Genomic DNA, 19,616 nt, shown 5'->3' on the forward strand with positions numbered 1-19,616 from the left:
AATCCTATTGCCCACATAACCAGCTGTCAATCAGTCAGCCATGTTAGTTCTACTTTTGTAAAAAAAAAGCAGACAGACGCCATTTCCTTCAGCACTGGGCCCTGCCTTGTTCTGGTTACTCTTTCTTCCAGATAATAAGCCCATCAGTGTTTCTCTGGAGCACTTCTTTCACCAGAAAAGCACTCTGTGCATACATAAGTGGGGACCTGTGATCCTTCCTGCAAGGAGAAGGGAGTCTGTCTATCCACCCCTTGCCTCTCACAACCCTTAGTCTCTTTTTCTCATTGTGTGTCATTTATATTATGGTTGCCAATTGGCTAGAACAATGGAAGCCTGGATGAGATTTTCCACCATGGGCAGTTGCAAGAATGAGACGATGCAATGTTAGAAAAACTTCCACCAAATGTGTTTTGCTATGTCACAATCTAATAATAATAAATAAATAATAAAAAATAAATACTATGCCTCATTGTGCATACTTCTGCACTAAACTACCATGTGAGGAGGTGGTGGTATTTTTACTGTAGGACATGTGCTAATTTACTTGTTTTTTTATAGTGTCTGTCATATATGGTTTTGGATGGGGTTGAATTGCCCTTTAAGGATCAGGTTCACAGCTTGGGAGTTCTCCTTGGTCCAGTACTACACCTGGATGCTCTGGGGTCTGCTGTGGCTTGGGGTACTCACAGTTAGCTCTGACTGAAACAGAGATAGATGCAGCTGGCACACTGGCATACGATGGTATGCCAGTGTGCCAGCTGCATCTATATCTGTTTCAGTCAGAGCTAACTGTGGTGATCTAGGTCCTCATTGCATCTTGACTGGATTATTGCCACACACTGTTTATGGGGCTGCCCTTTGAGGTCCTTTAGAGACTGCAGCTGGTCCAAAAGGCAGCTACAAGAGTCTTGTCTGCTGCCAGAACCTTAGAACATATTACACAAGCTCACTTTTGCTTCACTGGTTACCAGCTTGTTTCCAGTGCAATTCAAGATGCTGGTGATTAATTACCTTTAGAGTTCTAAATGGTTTGGGGCCAAGGTACTTGAAAGGACTTCTTCTCTCACATGAATCTGCCCAACCCATGGGAACATCTAGAAAGGCCCTCTTGTGCTGCTGCCTCAAATGGAGGCCTGTTTGGTGGTTATGTGGGAGAAGGGCCTTCTCAGTGGCTGCTCCTGCCCTGCCACTCCCTCCTGTAAGAGATCCAGTTAGCTCCCTCTCTGGAAGTGCTTTTTTGGCTATCAAAGACTTACTTGTTTTGCCAGGCATTTTCTCATCTTATTTGATTGCTCTTGTTTTTGTCTGAGTTGTTTATTGTTTTAATTTATTTCTTTTCTTGTGTAACGGCTTTGAATTTTAAGAAAGAAAGGCAAGATATAAAATTTAAATACTATTACTACTATACTAATAAATAATAAATCCCTTTTTAGGAAAAGCAGGAATGACAGGACACTAGCATCAGAGACTTGGGTAAAGTTACATCTTCTCTTGCCCACCATGATTCTTACTAATGCATCTGATGGGTCTGGGTATTTATGAATGAAGAAATGTGCAAGGAGAGGAGGTACTGAATGAATCCCACTCCTATGCAGTCTAACAGGACCTTCCAGTATCAAACAACTGCTGCCAGGCAAATGGGCCTTGATAATAGAGAGGTGGAGGTAAGGGGTTTTCTTTCTGTTACTAGAGGTTCAAGGCTATGACTAATGTGTCAAGGTGACTAATGGAACACATTAGTAATACATAACACAGTTACTGTAACATAGTTCCTCTGCAACTGAGCAGAGAGGCAACTTTTTAAAGTGGTCATTCTTTTAATTTAGCAAGGGGAGAGCAACTGGCCCTATCCATCCCCAGCACAGCATCCCTCCAGTGGCTGTTGCTGGTGTCTCCCTTGTGTTTCTTTTTAGATTGTGAGCCCTTTGGGGACAGAGATCCATCTCTCTCTCTCTCTCTCTCTCTCTCTGTAAATCTCTTTCGGAACTTTTGTTGAAAAGTAGTATATAAATATTATTATTATTATTATTATTATTATTATTAGTAGTAGTAGTAGTAGTAGTTGTTGTAGTAGTGATGTTTAGATTGCCCTTTCTCTAGTGCTGGATTTAGGAACAGGGTAAGTTAGCTATAGCTTAGGGGATCACATTATGAGCTATATTTTTTAAAAAGACTAAATTTCAAGTTCTGCACAATGTATTTTCATATAAAGGTGTTTTGTTTTTTAAAAAGAAGCAAATAGGCTTATTGCAAGATCACTGTTCTTGTTAAATTATTAGTTTTGTGTTGCATTGTTGCTAAGCAAAACTAAAGTTTTCTTATTTCTGTTTTCATTTTCATTTTTTGTTAGAATAGTAATATCTTTTGTGATGCTACAGGGCCTTTTAAGCTTGACGTAGCTTAGGGCCTCAGCATGTCATAATCCACCCCTGCCTCTAAGGCAGAGATGCACAACATTGGCCCTTCAGCTGTTTATGATTACAACTCCCATCATCCCCTGCCACAGTGGTCAATAGTCAGGGATGATGGGAGTTGTAGTCCAACATCTGCAGGAGAGACGAAGTTGTGCAGGCCTGCTTTACAGAGTTCAGGGTGGCAGTCATGTTCCACTTTATGCTTACAACAACCCTGTGAAGTCATTTAGATGACAAAACTGTGACACAGCGCATTCTGTTGCTGGTATCCACCTTGTGTTTCTTTTTAGACTGTGAGCCTTTGGAAGACATCTTATTATTTTTATTATACTCTTTCTACATAAACTGCTTTGAGAATTTATTTGTTTAAAAGTGGTAGATAAATAATAGTGGTATTATATAGTGGTTTAATTAGCAGTAGGCTAAGAAGTCTTTGGGGCAATGAGGGTACTTGCCTTGGATACCACCCTGAGCCTTTTGGAAGGGCGGTATAAAAGTTTTAATAATAAATAATAAATAAATAAATAAAAATAAAACATGGACAGGGCCAATAGGAATAAATATTTAATAGGTTGAAAATTCAGCATGATTTTAATTATATTTTCTTTCCTGTATGAAATAATGGAAGAGCTTTTCAAGGGGATAGATGAACAGCCAGATTTTGTCTTGCTTGGAGGCTTAATTTATTTTTATTTTAAAATTTAGTTTACATTTATATCCTCCTCTTCCTCCAAAGAATCCAGAGCAATGTGCATGATTATGTTTATCCTCTCAACAACCCTGTGAAGTAGGTTAGGCTGAGAGAGAAGTGGCTGGCCCAGATTCACCCAGTGAGTTTTGTGACTGGGTGAGATTTGAACTTGAGTCTTCCCAGTCCTAGTTCTACACTCTAACCACTCTACTACACTGTCACTCTTAGTGAGGGCAGCAGGCTGAGCAAAGAAGAACCACTTCCTATCATTTCTATATTTGCCAATACAAATGTAACAAAGTGGTAAGTGATGAGATTGGAAGAGAGAGAGAGAGAGAGAGAGAGAGAGAGAGAGAGAGAGAGAGAGAGAGAGAGAGAGAGAGAGAGAGAAATAAGATATGAATGTCTGACCTTTTGTTTTGTTGTTCTGTGCTTTATTCTAGAATAGCAGAAGTCAGTCTGAGTATAGCAAACTTTGCATTTCAGCAGCGAGAATCACACCCCTTCTTAATTCAACCCAGGTTTTCCAAGTCACTTAATCACATAACAGGAGTCAGCCCAGATAATTTCTGTTTTATGTATGTATGTATTTATTTATTACATTTATATCCCGTTCTTCCTCCAAGGAGCCCAGAGTGGTGTACTACATACTTAAGTTTCTCCTCACAACAACTTTGTGAAGTAGGTTAGGTTGAGAGAGAAGTGACTGGCCCAGAGTCACCCAGCTAGTATCATGGCTGAATGGGGATTTGAACTTGGGTCTCCCCGGTCCTAGTCCAGCACTCTAACCACTACACCATGCTAGCCATATCACATTCTAAGGGTACTCCCACATGGAATACCTGTTAAGATAGTCTAGCATTTGGGTATAGACACTATACTTCTACCAGGGCTCTTCCAAAGAGGTGCTCTTATCCCTGGACTTCTGGGTCAAAGTCCAGGGCCTCCACAACCTCTGCCCCCCCCCCAATCCTCTTTAGTCTGTCCTGGGTGGTCTGGTTGCCTGGCTGAGCATGATGCTGCTTAATCTGCAGGGCGTAGTGGTGGTGGTGGTGGTCTCCAAAGGCCTTTAGGTCCAAGTTCCAAAATTACCTAGGTGCACCTCTGCTCTTCCATATGCAACTTCCCATTCTTTGGCATCCAGGAATGAGATTTTGTTGTAGGTGCCACTCCTTTTAGATTATCCTCCACCATTTTCAGTGGTGCATTCATTTATGGAACACTTTGCCATCTGTTATTTGCCAAGTCTGGGACCTTGGACATATGAAGCTACCTTATTCATAGTCAGACCATTGGTCCATTTAGCAACAGTATTGTCTTAGTGGCTCTCCAGGGTTCCAGACACAGGAGTCTTTCCCAGCCCTACAGGAGAACCTGGGAACTTCTGCAAGCAAGGCATAGCCTTGAATTATACCTCCATCCCCAACTTGGCCTAGGCTTTTAATGTTTTGATTTTTTAACCCTACTGGGTTTGATTTGGTGTTGTAGTTTGTTGCTGAGTAAAGTGTATTTGTTCTTTACTTTGAGAATTGGGACTTGGCAGATTGTGGATTATGTCAGGAAAATGAATTCTATGACATGATCTTCTAGTTTCTTCAATGCTGTCCCTCTTTGGAAGAGAACTTTGACTTGGATGGATGGAATGAAACACAGGTGGCTTTGTGTTCCAGATGCTTTTGGAGTTAGATGGTTGGAAAATATTCAGCTCAGTAGCAATGCCAAGCTTTTTGTGGTAGGGATGAAATTAAATGGTACAGATTATTTAAACCAGTCCACCTTATAGCAAGGGGGATTATTTAAATAACCAAGAGGAAAACCTGATATAAATCATTGATATAAATCTGGTATCCCACTGATACTACTTCACATATTTCTTAAAGCAGTGGTGCAAATCTGATCACTGTTAATTTACATTATCTGGGAGGGCGTACTTTATGTCATTTTAAAATAATTTAATTTTTAGTGATTTAGGAAATGGTATATACCATAATACCTGGATTTTTTTTGCTCATTACCTGTTTCAAGCTGCAGGTGCAGTAGGAATGGTACATAGTAAATCACACACACACACACACCACTTATATTTTATTAAACTAAATCTTAGATGTTACATAAATGTTTCATATTTGCATTTGCAGCATTCTCCTGAGCCATGAATGGCCTAAGATGTCCTTAAAACTTTTAATTGTTTTAAAAAGTAAACTCTGACAAGACATTTCCATGTTGCACTGCTTATACTTGACATGTTTACCTCCCCAACTCAGGGAAGAAATCTTTTCAAGATATTCCCAGTAGCCATGACAGTTTTTCTATGGCAAATTGTGTGTGTGTGGGGGGGGATATAGGAAGCGATGTACCAAGTAATGTCTTCCACTTTTTCTTCCCACTGTTTCCACTGCCTCCTTATATGCCTCTCTGCTTTGGCTCAGCCCCACCACAAACAACAATCCTATTGTTCACCACATGTGACTTTAGTCTGCTTAGAAACAAACGAAAATCCCAGAAATTTCTAGAAGCAAGAGCTGGTTAATGGGCAGGGCCAGGCAGATTAGAGCTATTCTCAAATAAATAAAATAAAATAAAATAAACAACTTTATTTGTTAGCCACCTCATAACAAATTGTTCTCTGGCTGGCTCACAACACAGGATTGAAACACAAGAAAAACACATAACACATTAAATCATAACAGACAAAAAGGGAGAAAAGAAAATACAATAGAAAGCAGTTTAAAACTCATTTTAAAATTAGCTAAAAATCAAATCTGAAAATATCCTCAGAATCTTTAATCAATAAACATTTATCCTATTTTTTTAATTCAAGAAGCTAGCCTGAGTGGCTCTGTTAAACCTTCTATGCCTTACTAGTCCAGAAGATAGTGAAAGATCTACTATGTACTTTGAACCATAGTTGGTGGCAACAAAACCAAGGAAATAACAAAAGGTTTAATCAACAACTTTAAAGAAATATTAGACACCACATCAGATATGACTCCCTGAAATCACAGTATTATTCTGTACATATTGTTTCTGTTTTATTTGTGAGCCTCTCTGAGTTTTAATAAAGTGGGAGTTAAATCTAACATTCCATAATTAAAGCAGCTTATTTAATTATTTAATCCGTAATTATAAAGCACCTGCTTTAAATTCCAATTCCATTTAAAGCAGCTTGTTTTGAATTAGAGATGAAACTGAAAAAAATGCCAACGTTTGATTTGTTTGATTGGTAGGTGGTGTGTGTGTGTGTGTGTGTGTGTGTGAGAGAGAGAGAGAGAGAGAGAGAGAGAGAGAGAGAGAGAGAGAGAGAGAGAGAGAGAGTGGGAGCGCGCACACACTTGAGTGTCTTAATTCATTTTTAAGAGACTGTAAGTATAGGTGTAGTGATGAGATTTAATGACAACTACGGTATTTTAAATAAGAAATTAGTATTTTATTTATAGTTAAAACAACAACAAAAAACCAAAAAAACCTGATTAACATAAAGAGTCCAATAGATTTTTACCCAACCTGTTAAATAGACAAAAATCAGGTTCCCTGCCCTCAATAAGCTTACATTCTGAAACAGTCAATGGGGGAAGCCAACAGAAGGAGACAAGGAAGCCGAGGAAAACTTTTGGACAAAAGTTATTCCATGGTTACAGCTGGAAATGAGAATGGTGGGGTAAAAGCAAAGGTGGGTAATTAAAAAGGAAGAGAGAGAAGTGGCATCATGTACACGTTCAGGCAGACAAGACATGTTTTGAAAATGGATGATTGGCTGTTCAGAAATTTTGGGAGCTGCCCTGGGGTGTTTGTGTTTGGTTGGAGTATCATCTTTTATTTATTTGTCTCGTCCCCTCCCACAGTGACAAAGGATAGAAACCACACTAGCATGTTAGTGAAAGGGTAGTCTGCAGTCTGGAGAAACCTAGTCCACTTCTTATAGCTATACCCCTTGAGAACAACCAGACACGCATCTCTAATTCTAAATGTCAAGGTCTAGCCCAATACCTAGCTTCTGTCAGCAGAGACACAGTTTTTAAAAAATTTAAATGGCGCACTTAGTTCTTATACCACTAAGTTTTGGTGGTGTTTAAAAAAAAAAGAAAAAAGAATTAGTGCCCTCAGAAGAACCTACCTCAACAATAATGTTCCCTCAAGGGTAGGAAGCATTGTGGTACTTCTGTGTTATGAGTTGTTGGAGCATTATTTATTATCTGTATTTATACAAATATTTATATACCACTTTTCTACCTCAGCACAAGCTCTTGAAGTGGTTTACATAGCAAAAAGAATAAAGAAGAATTGTTCTACATCCCCAAAAGATTCACCATCTAAAAATAAAGACAATGCAACACAATGCTAAAACATTTTTAGACAATGCTAAAAATAAAGACCAGCAACAACCACTGGAGGGATACAATCTGGGTGGACTATGGACAGTTGGTCTCCCACTACTAAATGAAAAAGCACCACTACTTTAATGATGTCACAGAAGTCTCATAACACACACCAGTATTCTCCGGCATCTAGTTTGAGTGGGACATTGCTATCCACTCATCCGATTTAACTCTGAAGAATAAGATGGCAATGATGAAGCATCCTCAGGTATTGTTGCAAAACTGAATCTGAAATAAACTAACTCCCCAGTTCAACCCATTCTAGAAAGCCCTCCTCCAGAATTAAAATCAAATCAAATCATTAGTTCAGAAGAAAGGAGGTTATTAATTATGTGTCACTCAAAGGATTACACTCAGTAATAAAAGATACTTCCCTTCTCCAGCAAAGCTGAATAAAACTTGCAAAATTCAATGAGCACTCCGGTGTGCCTTGTTTTAACTAAGCCTCAAAGGGCAGTTGAAATTGGTAGGTCTTGCTGTGCTTTTCAAAGATAATTGAGTGGGAGTTAATGGTAATATTTGCTTGCAAACGTATTCCCCATTGAGGTGGGTATTTGTAACTGGGACTCAGCACTGGATCTTACAGCTGGTCTATTATACTACATCACCAGCAACATTCTATACTGAGTTCTTCCGCAGCCCAACAATATATCCCTGCTCAGAACCAGCCTATCTTCCTTCTTCCCTTGTGAATGTTGGCCATCCTGTTGTGAGTTTTCTTGCTTCATTGCAAGCTGCTGCTGATACATGAATGCTATGTGAAACTCCAAAATAGAGTTACGTGGTAGCTTAAGAACATTTATTGTCACATAAAGTTGCACCTGATTGCCAAAATTTATCCAGCAAGTTGTGGGGCTAAGCAATCTGTCTGACAAGAGGGGAACATCCCACAGCATGCAGATTCCCACTGTGAGATTGAGTAACCCAGTTCTTAGATGTTTTGTGAAGGGTATGTATCCCTTGTTGCTGCTACCTGTTTTGAAAGCATAATGAGAAAAGTGTGTGTGTGTGTAAAATGACAGCAAAGGAAAAAACTGCTTGTTAAGTTTTTATTTATTAAAAAGTTGGTTTGCTGTTCCAGTTTTAAATAATAAATTACCTAATTAATCAATAAAATGGGTCTAAAACAGTTACCTCATGCTAGATTTATTTAACTGACAACTTGAAAAAAGCAGGATTGCATAAACAGATCAGAATGTTTTGTGACTTACAGTTTATCAACATGCCTGGTAGGATTTGGTTGTGTATTCAGTTACACTGAAGACCTTCAAAATCAATGCTTTAAACATTTTTAGCACACAAATATAAATAAGCAGCAGTAAACTCAGACAGAATTGTATGTCAAGACAGAATTGTATGTCATAGGCTAAGAATAAATACAAGACAGAATTGTATGTCATAGGTTAAGAATACTAGCCAAGTGTTTGATGGACCATAACTCCCCATGCAACCCTACAGATGTTTTTGAAAAGGTGCAATCACCTTTTAGATCAACATTCCCAATCTTGGGTCTCCAGATGTTTTACTACACCTCCCATCATCCCCAGCCATAATGCCCAAAGACCATTATGGTTGGGGATTATGGGAATTGTAGTCCAATAATATCTGAGGACTCAGATATTAATAATATCAATAATATCTGAGGAATGGAGCCCCTGACTGACATAAATACTAGGGTTAGAGAGCTCAAATACAATTAAGATTATAATCTTATACACATTTACCAAAGAGTGATCCCAACTGAAGTTAATGAGACTCTCTTGAGTTCAATGAGGTTCACTCTTAGAGAAATGGGCATAGCATTTTTTAGCCGTATTTACATTTGAACTCTTTAAACCTAGTGTTAATTCTTTTACCAAGCAGATCCTACATGATAGTTAGTTACCTACTGACCACTAAGCTCCTGCCTCAGTCCCTTCTATATATGGACAATAGAATAATTCAGCAGTAACCTTTCCACCAAGACCCTATCTCTAAGATCTGGATTACATGTTACTTTAGACATGTAGGTGCTGCAGAAAATAGCAAATTTTCCATCCCCAAGGTGTAATCAATAGATTGTCTCTTACTGTACACAAAGATCATAAGTTTGAATTTCCATGACAATCATCTACATGACAAGGCATTTTATGGTTGTGGATGGTGAATTTTCTATTGCACCCCTGTGGACAGTATAAAGTGGGCTTTGGTTCTAAGCAGGGAGGGAGAAGTCTTCATACTTTCTCTTCCTGAGAAGGTAGACTGTGCAATCTCTCTTAGTGCAGAAACTATGCTCCTCACTGGTTAGCAGAACAGAACATTAAAAGTAATGTTTTAAGGATACTCAGTTTTCCTTAAGCAGCAGGAAAACCTGAGACCCTTGACTTCAAAATATGTCTCTGAGAACTTAGTTTGAAATAGCTTATTTCTCAGCCTAAATAAAAAGATATACCTACATCTCTCTCACTACTGAGTTCCTTTCAGGGGGAGCAACAAGGGCCCAAATGTATCCTTTTAGATCAACATTTCCAGAGCAAGCAAGTGTGCAAAAGTCTTGCTGAAATTAAAATTTCAGCCTAAAATAAGTGGGAATGACCTGTTTAACTGTCCTCTTTATTCCCCTGATTTAGGTGTCACCTTCTCTAGATTGTTCTCTGTGTCTGTAATGTTATCTGCCCAAACCCTGAGCAGGATACAAATATAAATAAAGATGCTCTCAGTTCAAGTGATTAACTAATTGCATATTTAATACTTCCAGCCTCTCACCAATATGCTTCCTTGAAAGCATATGCTATGAAGTTAACAAGGATTATATCCAACTTGAATATAGTCAATAGACCGAAAAGGAAGAACTGGAATTCAAATTGGTTTGAGTAAGAAGCACTGAATGGGCGAAAAACTCAGATCTCAGATCAAACTGTCTTGCAAAAGCCATCCTTCAAGTAAAGGATGTACTTGTCTTCAAGTTTAAAAAAAAGTGCAAATAAAAAACAAAGCCATATCCAAGTAGTGCATTAGTTAGGAGATTATTGTTGGGCATCTTCTTCATTCTCCCAAGTGCTAGGTTCCAAAGCACTAGTCATATTACAGTAGCACAAGGTGTAAGTGTAGTGGAGGGGGCACGCACAGGGACAGAGCGCCGGTACTTCTCAGCTCCACCGGCTTTGCGGGTGGGCATGGCCATGGGGGCTTCCATGGAGAGTGCCGGCACTTCTGAATTTGCAACTACTTCACTGCACCAGGTGCAGGTAGGGGGTTGGCATGGTCCCCCAATTTTTTTTAAAAAATGACCTGCACATAGACAATGAGCATGAATAGGCGAAGTTATGAATCCACCCTGCTACCCGACATGCTCATTCTCCAAGTAAAATAAGGCAGTGTTTCTATGACTGTACCTAGAGCTGTGTGCTAGCAGTCCTGCAACTTCAGCTCACCCCTCAGGAGATCTCGAGAGATCCATACTATAATAAATAATAGACCCCCCACCCAAAGGTTCCACATCTGGGCAGTGCAATCTTTGAGCTCCTAGTTCACCTCCTAGGGGTCGCCCCCCTCCTCGTTGTAGCCGGAGGTGGAGCCCCAACCTCAACCAGGCAAGCCTCGCAAGTAATTGGCCACGTGGCTATGCCCATTCTCTTCAGCCAGGTCCAGCGGGAGACAGCCCCACCGATCCCGCAGATCGAAGCGAGCGCCCCCTTCGTGCAGCACCTGCAGCGTATCCAAGAAGCCCTCTCGGGCCGCGTCGTGGGCCGGGAGGGTGCCGGTGGCGGGGTCCGGCCGGTTGGGATCCGCTCCTCTTTGCAGCAGCAGCTCCACCACTCGGGGGCTTCCCATCATCATGACCTGGTCGGGAGGAGAAAAGCCCCTTAGTTAGCTGCAGGGAAACAGAATCCTCAGACCAAGCTTTAGGGCTGCCCTCTGGAGTTCCTACACTCCTGTGCAATTTTTGGGGAGCCGTGACAATTAAGATCCTAAACTACTGAATCACCCCGGATTCACACCCTAATGAATCTGGCTTAAAGAATCATTTGGGGATTTAAAAAAATAAAATAAACTGTTTTGTTTCTGTGATCTGTATATTGTCCCCTGAATTGCTGTACCCAGTATTTGGTCTTCTCTTTAAAAGTGCTGTGTAAGAATGTCAAAATTGAGAGTAGAAGACCCCTATCTGGCCTCAAGCTGTTTACTCCAAAGGAATTTCGCTGGTTTCCAAAGGTTATTTCGTAGTAACTTGCTTGAGGACTGCAGTTTTGCTTGAGGACTGCATTTCGGTGCTGGTTGAGTAGATTACTCAACCTGGAGTAGATTACTCAACCTGGAGTAGATTACTCAACCTGCACCGAAATGCATCGCAAGAGACCGAAGCACTTTCTGCTAACAGACCTGAAACATAGTCCCCCCCGCCAGCCGCCACAATCTGCAGGAAAAAGGAATGGAGAGCGGTTGCTGCTTTGATACGAAAACCGGAGGGGATCCCCGAAACCAGTCCTAGGAATCGAAAAGAAGCCTCAGAATATATCTGAGGTGCTGCTGACATTTCCTTCCATGGAATGTACATATAAGGGAGTTGGTTTCCGAGAAACCCCGTAAGGTTGCTAAAAGTAAGAACTCTCTCTGGATATGATTTGTTATTTTTCAGATATGATACCTCACCGGCTGGGTTGATCCTGAAACCTACGGGAAAAACGTTAAGAGAAGAGAAGGGAAAGTGTGCCTACGAAAGACACAAGCATGCACGCGCGGCAGCATCCAGGTTAACTTAAGCCGCCCCCCACCCCCAGGAGTTAGGCAGGACTCACAGCCTGGATGGTGCCACAAGTCCACTAGACAGATGTAGTTAACAGTCAAAAAAGGCAACTCCAGGTCAGCCCCCAAACTGTATACATTCTCTGGTTTGTGTGTGTGTCGCACACAATGAAGAGTGTGGGCCTCCTTGGCAGAATGCTTCACCAAGAGGGCGCCACCTCCGAGCACGCCCTGCTTCTGCGAACTTCTCCCCACGGCCGGGTCTCTCAGCAGATCTTCAGTTCTCTATCAAACATGTTGATTTGGAAGAGAGTCTAATTGTGACGTCACCGCAGGGGGTAGAGGAGGGGAGAAGCGCAAGGACGCAGTGCCGGTACTTTTCGGCCTCTCTGGCTGGTGGGGTGGGCATGGCCATGGCCATGTGGCGGCTGTCATGTAGGGGGCCGGCACTTCTGAATTTGCAGCTACATCACTGGAGGTCAGTGATGTTTTCTCCTAAGTCAGATGCTCAGGATCGCAGCCGGGAACCAACTCTTTTCCGTATGGCGGGCCAGTGATTTTGGGCTCGAGGGAGGCCTGCTTGCAGCAGCCCGAGCCTGACTCGCAGCCAGAACTGCAGAGCGGGGCCTCTTGGGGGCCGATCGGAGCCACCCACCTGGGAGCGATACAGAGAAGTGGGGAGGGTCGCTTGGGCGGAAAGGAAAAGGAGAAGAAAGCAAGCTGAAGAGCGAAGAAAAGAAGGCGGAGGCGATCTTCAGTTTTCTATCAAACATGTTGATTTGGAAGGGAGTCCTATTGTGACGTCACCGCAGGGGACGAAGAAAAGAAGGAGAGAGAAAGTGCCTTCTCTTATCTTGACAAGTCATGACATTAAACGTTTGCTGAAGGCCTGGGGCTGCAGAATGTTTTTGGTTTTGGTTTTTTTTGCAGGTCTCTTTAAACATAGACTGTTTATTCAAAGGGTTTGGTCAGAGCGTAAAGAGGCCGACAAACCCAAGCAAATTCCGAAAGCAGAGCGGGTCTCAGTCGACCTCAGTCGAGATTGCGTTTGCAATCTCGATCCACAGCCCACTTAACCCCCTCAACAATTGGACTCCATTGGTTTGCACTGCAACTCATCTGGGAAGTGGACTGGACTGTTAAAAGAGGGCGGGAAGACGCAAATCGGAACAGGAGGGCCGTCTTTCCAGCCCAGTCGGGCGGAGGCAGTACCTACACTGTATTGTTTCTAAAGCAGGCGCACTTAAAAAAGCCACACTGGGTAACTACACCCACTCACAGAGCAACAAAACCGGGAAAGGAAGACCAGATAAGAAACGGGGGCGGGGGAGAGGAGGAGGAGGAGAGAGAGATGATTCTTAACTCAAGAGAGAATTTGAATTCATTGAAACGGACGAATTACCGCTTGTCCGTTTTAAGTTGTGCCCTACGGTTACAATCCTGCTCATAGTTGAGAACTAGATTCACGTTTACAAAGAAGTCTCGTTAAGCTCAAAGGCAGCGGCTGACTTCCAAGAACATAAATATATAGACTAGAAGGAGGAATCCTCATTTTGGAAGGACAAGATTCCAATTGAAAGCAATAATCCCATTGCACGTTTACTTGGAGAAAACCCACTGAACGCGTTGGGACGTATTTCCGCAGTTCCTAATGCAGTTGCACACAAAGAACAAAGCTAAGGGATGGGGAATGTTTAGTGGATCATAGCCAGGATCAACCAAGTCTGCGCAACCGACATTGTCTGGGGTGCAGATCCCCCCATTCGAGGAGCTCCCCCCTCGTTTTATTGAACTCCTCCCGTCAACGTAATAACCCACGCCTCCCCGCAAAAAAATGTCTTTCTCCCCCTAACAACCCCCCAAAGTGTGCCCCCCTCAGTTTAAGTGAGGAGTTGCTGCTCAAGCTTTCCCTCTGTTTGCAGCCCTGGCTATTCTTGTTGTCTGCAGGCAACTGTCACTTTAGGACAAACTGCAGATTCCCTACTTCAATTCTATGCATTTTTACTGGGAAGAGAGTTGGGCTTACTCCCTGGGAAGTGTGTTTAGGATTGTGGCCGCACTCTGTTATCGTCATACTAGAATTAAATCTGCTAAAGGGCTGATGTAAACATCTAATCTATCCTTCTTCCCTATAGAGTGCACAGCGGAAACCGGTTTCTACAGTAAAGGTAGAAAGAATCATGATTAAGGCAGAAATGAAAGCTGAAAATATCTATATGTTTGTTATTTCTCTATGTAAACCGCCCTGAGCCATTTTTGGAAGGGCAGTATAGAAATCGAATGAATGAATGAATGAATGAATGAATAATATCTATCTATCTATCTATCTATCTCTTCTGCAGCACTGAGGTATAAAAGACGCAATTCCTTGTATGAGATCCCTCGCTTCTGACACGGCGGTTTCTTCAGTACCCTTCCTCCTTGCTCCTGTAATGTACGTACTTTCCCCCTTGAACTGGTTAGAAGCCTGGTTAAAACCATTGCAAGCGTCCCATTCAACATGTAGAGACATTGAGAGGAAAGGATGGGACACGACCGAACCAAAGTGCAGCACTCTTCACCAGTTCCTTCGTTTCAGTGGGAGAGATTTGGCAGTACAGTTTTACAGCAGTTTATTCGGAAGTATGTCCCACGGATTTCAGTGGGATCTGCTTGCTAGTAAGAGGGCATAGGACTGCAGGCCTTCTTCAGCATGTACTCTCATTTTCCCTATGGAACCCATGCTTGGCAAACAAAAGTGTGATACAAACAAACGATTTGGTCCTTTGGTCTACTCTTGACTAACAGACTTATCTTTGGGTTGCTTGCTACAGACCGTAAGGAAGATTAACATATTTAATAAGGTAAGGGGCGTTTCCTCCACAAGACTTCATCAGGTCATCAGAAAGTACCGGCGAACAGAAAGTTAAAAGCGTCTCCCTTTGGAGAGCAGAGATCCCTACCAGAGTAGGGGGGATGACTTTTTAAGTTTGGGTAATAATGTGCTTTAAGTGTATTCCACCCCGCCCTTGTCCAAATAGATCCAGGCTACTTCCACTTATCCAGATTAATAACCCAATGACATACACATTTCGTTGGAAGTTTTCCAGCCCAGAGCGGTGTACTACATACTTGAGTTTCTCCTCACAACAACCCTGTGAAGTAGATTAGGTAGGTTAGGCTGAGAGCGAAGTGACTGGCCCAGAGTCACCCAGCTAGTTTTATGGCTGAATGGGGATTTGAACTCGGGTCTCCCCGGTCCTAGTCCAGCACTCTAACCACTACACTAATTAGGAATTCCCTCCGAAGTGGTTAGGATCAGGCTATTAGAATATTCTTTCAATTCACCTTCAAGTTTTTTAAACTGTGTAGAACAATCTATCCAGAATGATTTCATTCTGTGTCTATAGCAGTCTGTGTCCCTCTATGGGCGTCCAAGAGCGATGAGGGATGCAAAGGGGGTAGTCCTCCGCATCCATGGCCGGATGAACACGGAGCAGCAGTTGCTTTTATGACCACACTTTGTCCCCCCCCGGCCCCCTCTAAATAAAAATACCTGCTGAAGCCCAGATAGCTGATTAAAGTCACTGAGCCCAATCCGCGGGGCGGGTAATTTTTTAAAAGAAGGATTACATCCCATTCAAATCAGTGGGTCAGGCACCCTGATTGGAAGCAAAGAATCTTGCCGCACCTTAAATACAAAATTTATGTTGCCATCAGCTTTTGTAAGTCAGAACCCAAGACTTGGCTAGGCAGCAACAAACCAACACCGCGCGCTCCGCGAGCCCTCTGCAAATTGACCCTACACACATTCTCCGAGAAGTAAGCCCCATCTATCTCAAGGGGACATTTCTTCCCAAGGAAGAGATTTCTAGTCTGATCCCAGTGTAAACTACGGCCAGTTTCCTGACCAGGCTGCCTCAGACTCGCTCGGTTTTCCCGGTGCGTGAGAGCGGAGGAGTAATTTTGGTTCTCTGCCCTTCTCCTTTTGCAGTGGCTTGTGCCAGAAGTTATGTCCCGAGAGTTGCGGGAGCCTCGGGGCTCCCCCAAATAGTTTCTAGAGGAGGCGGCAGAGTGAAGGGAGATCGCGGAAAATACCGCCCCCCCCCACACACTCGCGCAACTGAAAAACCTGGCGCCTCTGCGGCAAGTTACGCAGGAAGTCAGCCATTGTTTACAATTTCTTCGACGCAAGAATGCATAAGATTACAGCGCAGAAGTCACAACCATGAGTGCTTACTTGCAGGCATTCAAATCTTATTTTATGTCTTTTTATGATCCAGGCAGCTTTCCCTGCATGGCGCCCAACAGATGGCAGAGAGGGCCAGAGAGTTCAAGTAGGCGGTTTAAGATTGGGGACATCGCCTTTACTCTATCTATTCCGAGTTATCACTGTGACTGTATCAATTTAATGCACTGTCTTAGGCTGCAAATGATACTCGATTTCTGTCCAGCGTTTCCTCTCTCTGTGCTCTGGAGACGCCCATGTTTCAAGCACGTCCACAGCGGTGTGGCAAGAAGCACCATGTGAAATCAGAGCATCCAGCTTGCTCCCTCAAACCCCAGTGACAAGGACAAAAAGTACATAGAACATGAAATAGAAGCCTCATCTGGAGAAGCCCCAGGTCGTTTCTTAAATCACCTTTCCTCCTTGCTATACGAGATGAATAAGCTGGAGGCTTTGATTGCTAGTTCCCGATTTTAGTCTAATGTCTAAAGTCCTTCGGGCTCGTCTGATTAGTGTATGTTTGGCGATTAAAGTGCATTTTGCATTGATATGGCAGAGGATCGGGCCTTGAAAGGGGTTCGAACTGACTTCGAGTAAGTAAACAAAATATTCTTGATAGGTTTGATGGTCTTAATTTTCATGTTAACGTTTAAAAAGGTAAAACGACACCCGAAGAAAATATTTCTCCCAGAGTTCTGCTTGGTTTCTCTTGTCCGGGTATCTGTATATTCACGCCTCTCTATATTTGAGTCCTCCGCGTCTCATATTTTTGGCCCTGCATTGTAAACTGCATCCCTCATTTAGCTTTCCTGGCTCACCAGAGACCTTTTCCTCACTTTTGAAGAGGCGGTTTGGTACTGAAGCGAGAGGGTGAGTACAAAGCGTCTGGGAGGTGTCGCGCAACTGCTTCCGCTCCCCGCTTGCTTGGGTGGTAAACACAGCGAGGGGAGCAGAACCGAGCCTCCTCACATTTTTTTGGATAGGAGTGTAATCCGGACTTTTGGACCTGTCTTTGTTTTACAGTTGGCTTCCTCCCGGGCTATATTTGAGAGTTCCTGATCTGATTTATCGTTGAAGTGTGCTCGAGAGGAATGCTGGTAGCAAGCATGACTTGTCCCCATAGCTAAGCAGGGTCTGCCCTGGTTGCATCTGAATGGGAGACTTGATGTGTGAGCACTGCAAGATATTCCCCTCAGGGGATGGAGCCGCTCTGGGAAGAGCAGAAGGTTTCAAGTTCCCTCCCTGGCTTCTCCAAGATAGGACAAGATTTTTTTTTTATAGGACAAGATTTTTTTATTGAACCAACAAACTACCAAAACAGAGAGATTCCTGCCTGCAACCTTGGAGAAGCCGCTGCCAGTCTGTGAAGACAATACTGAGCTAGATAGACCAATGGTCTGACTCAGTATATGGCATGTTCGTATGAGACTGGATGCTTGAGGTAATCCTGGCAACCCTGAACATGGGTCCTAGGGAAGTCCTATTGAATTCAGTGAGACTTAAGCGCTGAGTGCGCGCGCTTTGAACCGGACTCGTGCAGCCTCGTCCTGTGCATGCTTACTCGGAAGCAAGCAACTCTACTCCCGGATAGGTGTGCGTGAGTATAGCCGTGCAGCCCAGTTCTCCGCATGCTTACTCTGAAGCAAGCCTCACTGCGCACCTGTTTACGTTCTGAGTAAACGAGCACGGGATCGGGCTGCGACTATGATGAAGTTGACAAGAACAAAACTAGGACTGGATCTCTCTCTGGAAGTGGCCTTGCTGTGTGGAGGTTTTGCCAGATCTCCGCAGAGCAACGAGTTCTCATCACTGCAAGAGCCTCCGGCTTCTTCTGCCCCGCTCCCTCTTTTAACTAAACCCTTGCCTCATGTGCACACACGATCCATCCGCCTCCTTATGCCCGCGAGAGAGACCTACTTGGATCGGGGTCCTGCCGAAGAAATTCACCGCATTGGGGTCTGCCCCGCAGTCCAGCAGCCTTCTCACGTTCTCCAAATCCCCGCGGGCAGCAGCGTTCGCCATCTGGTGTGCGATGTTGTTGTGCCCGCTTGGATCCATGCTTGATCCGACACCATCCATGGACAGGAGCGCTAACTGGACAGGGATCACGCTGCTCGCCCAGGCCCCGCCCCTTCTCCAGCACGCTGGGCTCGACTTCTTTTTTTGAGCCCCAACTGCTCAAGCAGTTGTCCGATGCCGCCTCTGTCGCTTCTTTGTCCCTCCACCCGTTCCGGGCGGGCCGCCCCTTCCCGTATTCTCTTTGCTCGAGTCCGTTAAACTCTTCTCTGCTTACCTTTCTCTTCTCTCTCGACCTTGCGCCCTGAAGTCAGCTGTTTCGGTCTCTCAGTCTAAGCGCTATCTCTCCTCCTCCCTTCGCATGTCCGCATATGATCTGACGCGCTGCCTCTGATCACCAGTTCTTTGGCTCCGGGCTGCCAGCTGTCACGCCCTGCTGATAAGGAATTACTGTACTTGGGGAGAGCGCGAGAGCGCATGCGCTACAACAGGTTCTTCAAAGGGTGTCCGAAGTCTCGGGGCTGCTTATGGAACTGTGGAGACGGAAGGTTCGTTTCCGCTGGACTCCTCTGCAGGCCTTAGAGCCATTCTCTGGGTGGAGGAAGGGCGCATGGTTCTCTGTGGCAACTTCAAGGCATTTGTACCTACTCAAATATATATTGTACTCAGAGAGAGAGAGAGAGAGAGAGAGAGAGAGAGAGAGAGAGAGAGATGAGTATGTACTTGTTTAGACTCTCTCTCTCTCTCTCCACCCCCCCCCCCGCTTTTGTGGTACCATATTTACCCGAATCCAAGACTATTCTGAATTTAAGATTACCCCTTTATACAGGTTATATTGTATTTACCTGAAAAGAAAAGAACAATCCCGTCTTGGGATTGTTTTTAATGAAAGGTGGTATATAAATTTAACAATAAAATAAACCAACCAACCAACAAACAAACGCTGAATTGAAGACAATCCCTTGCTTGCTAATATTAAGAAACTTGGGGAAAAAACCTAGTCTTGGATTCAGGTAAATACCAAAACTTGTATGTACGTTGTACTTACCATCAAAGCACCAATAAATATTAAGAGCAGTTCCTCATGGGTTCACTAAGGATGGAAGCACTGATGTGAAATGCAGTTATTTTTCTTTTGAAGAACTAATTTGTGTGAAGAGGTCCTCCTCACCCCCCACCCCCCGGAC

At 43.4% G+C, this 19,616-nt stretch overlaps 1 protein-coding gene and 1 long non-coding RNA gene across 2 annotated transcripts; one reads left to right on the forward strand and one right to left on the reverse strand.

The window, feature by feature from the left end:
* Positions 1–8,516: 8,516 nt before the first annotated feature.
* On the reverse strand, positions 8,517–18,471 carry LOC128343654 (cyclin-dependent kinase 4 inhibitor B-like). The gene is made up of 2 exons (XM_053293084.1): positions 18,331–18,471; positions 8,517–11,303 (listed from the first exon to the last, which is right to left on the reverse strand). The coding sequence occupies exons 1-2, from the start codon at positions 18,469–18,471 to the stop codon at positions 11,046–11,048; spliced, it is 399 nt and encodes a 132-aa protein (XP_053149059.1). The 3' UTR covers positions 8,517–11,045.
* On the forward strand, positions 12,443–16,908 carry LOC128346352 (uncharacterized). Its single transcript, XR_008316923.1, has 3 exons — positions 12,443–12,684; positions 14,549–15,049; positions 16,469–16,908. It is a non-coding gene; the product is annotated as an uncharacterized LOC128346352 (long non-coding RNA).
* Positions 18,472–19,616: the final 1,145 nt, after the last annotated feature.

The sequence above is a fragment of the Hemicordylus capensis genome, chromosome 2 (assembly GCF_027244095.1).
Source record: "Hemicordylus capensis ecotype Gifberg chromosome 2, rHemCap1.1.pri, whole genome shotgun sequence".
Lineage (NCBI taxonomy): Eukaryota > Metazoa > Chordata > Lepidosauria > Squamata > Cordylidae > Hemicordylus > Hemicordylus capensis.

What these genes read in the sequence shown, in the direction of transcription:
- LOC128343654 (XM_053293084.1), bottom strand. Translation starts at nt 18,471, where the DNA reads ATGGATCCAAGCGGGCACAACAACATCGCACACCAGATGGCGAACGCT. An exon ending in TCGGCAGGACCCCGATCCAA is followed by an intron (nt 11,304 to 18,330) that starts GTAGGTCTCTCT and finishes CCTCCCGACCAG; the next exon opens with GTCATGATGATGGGAAGCCC.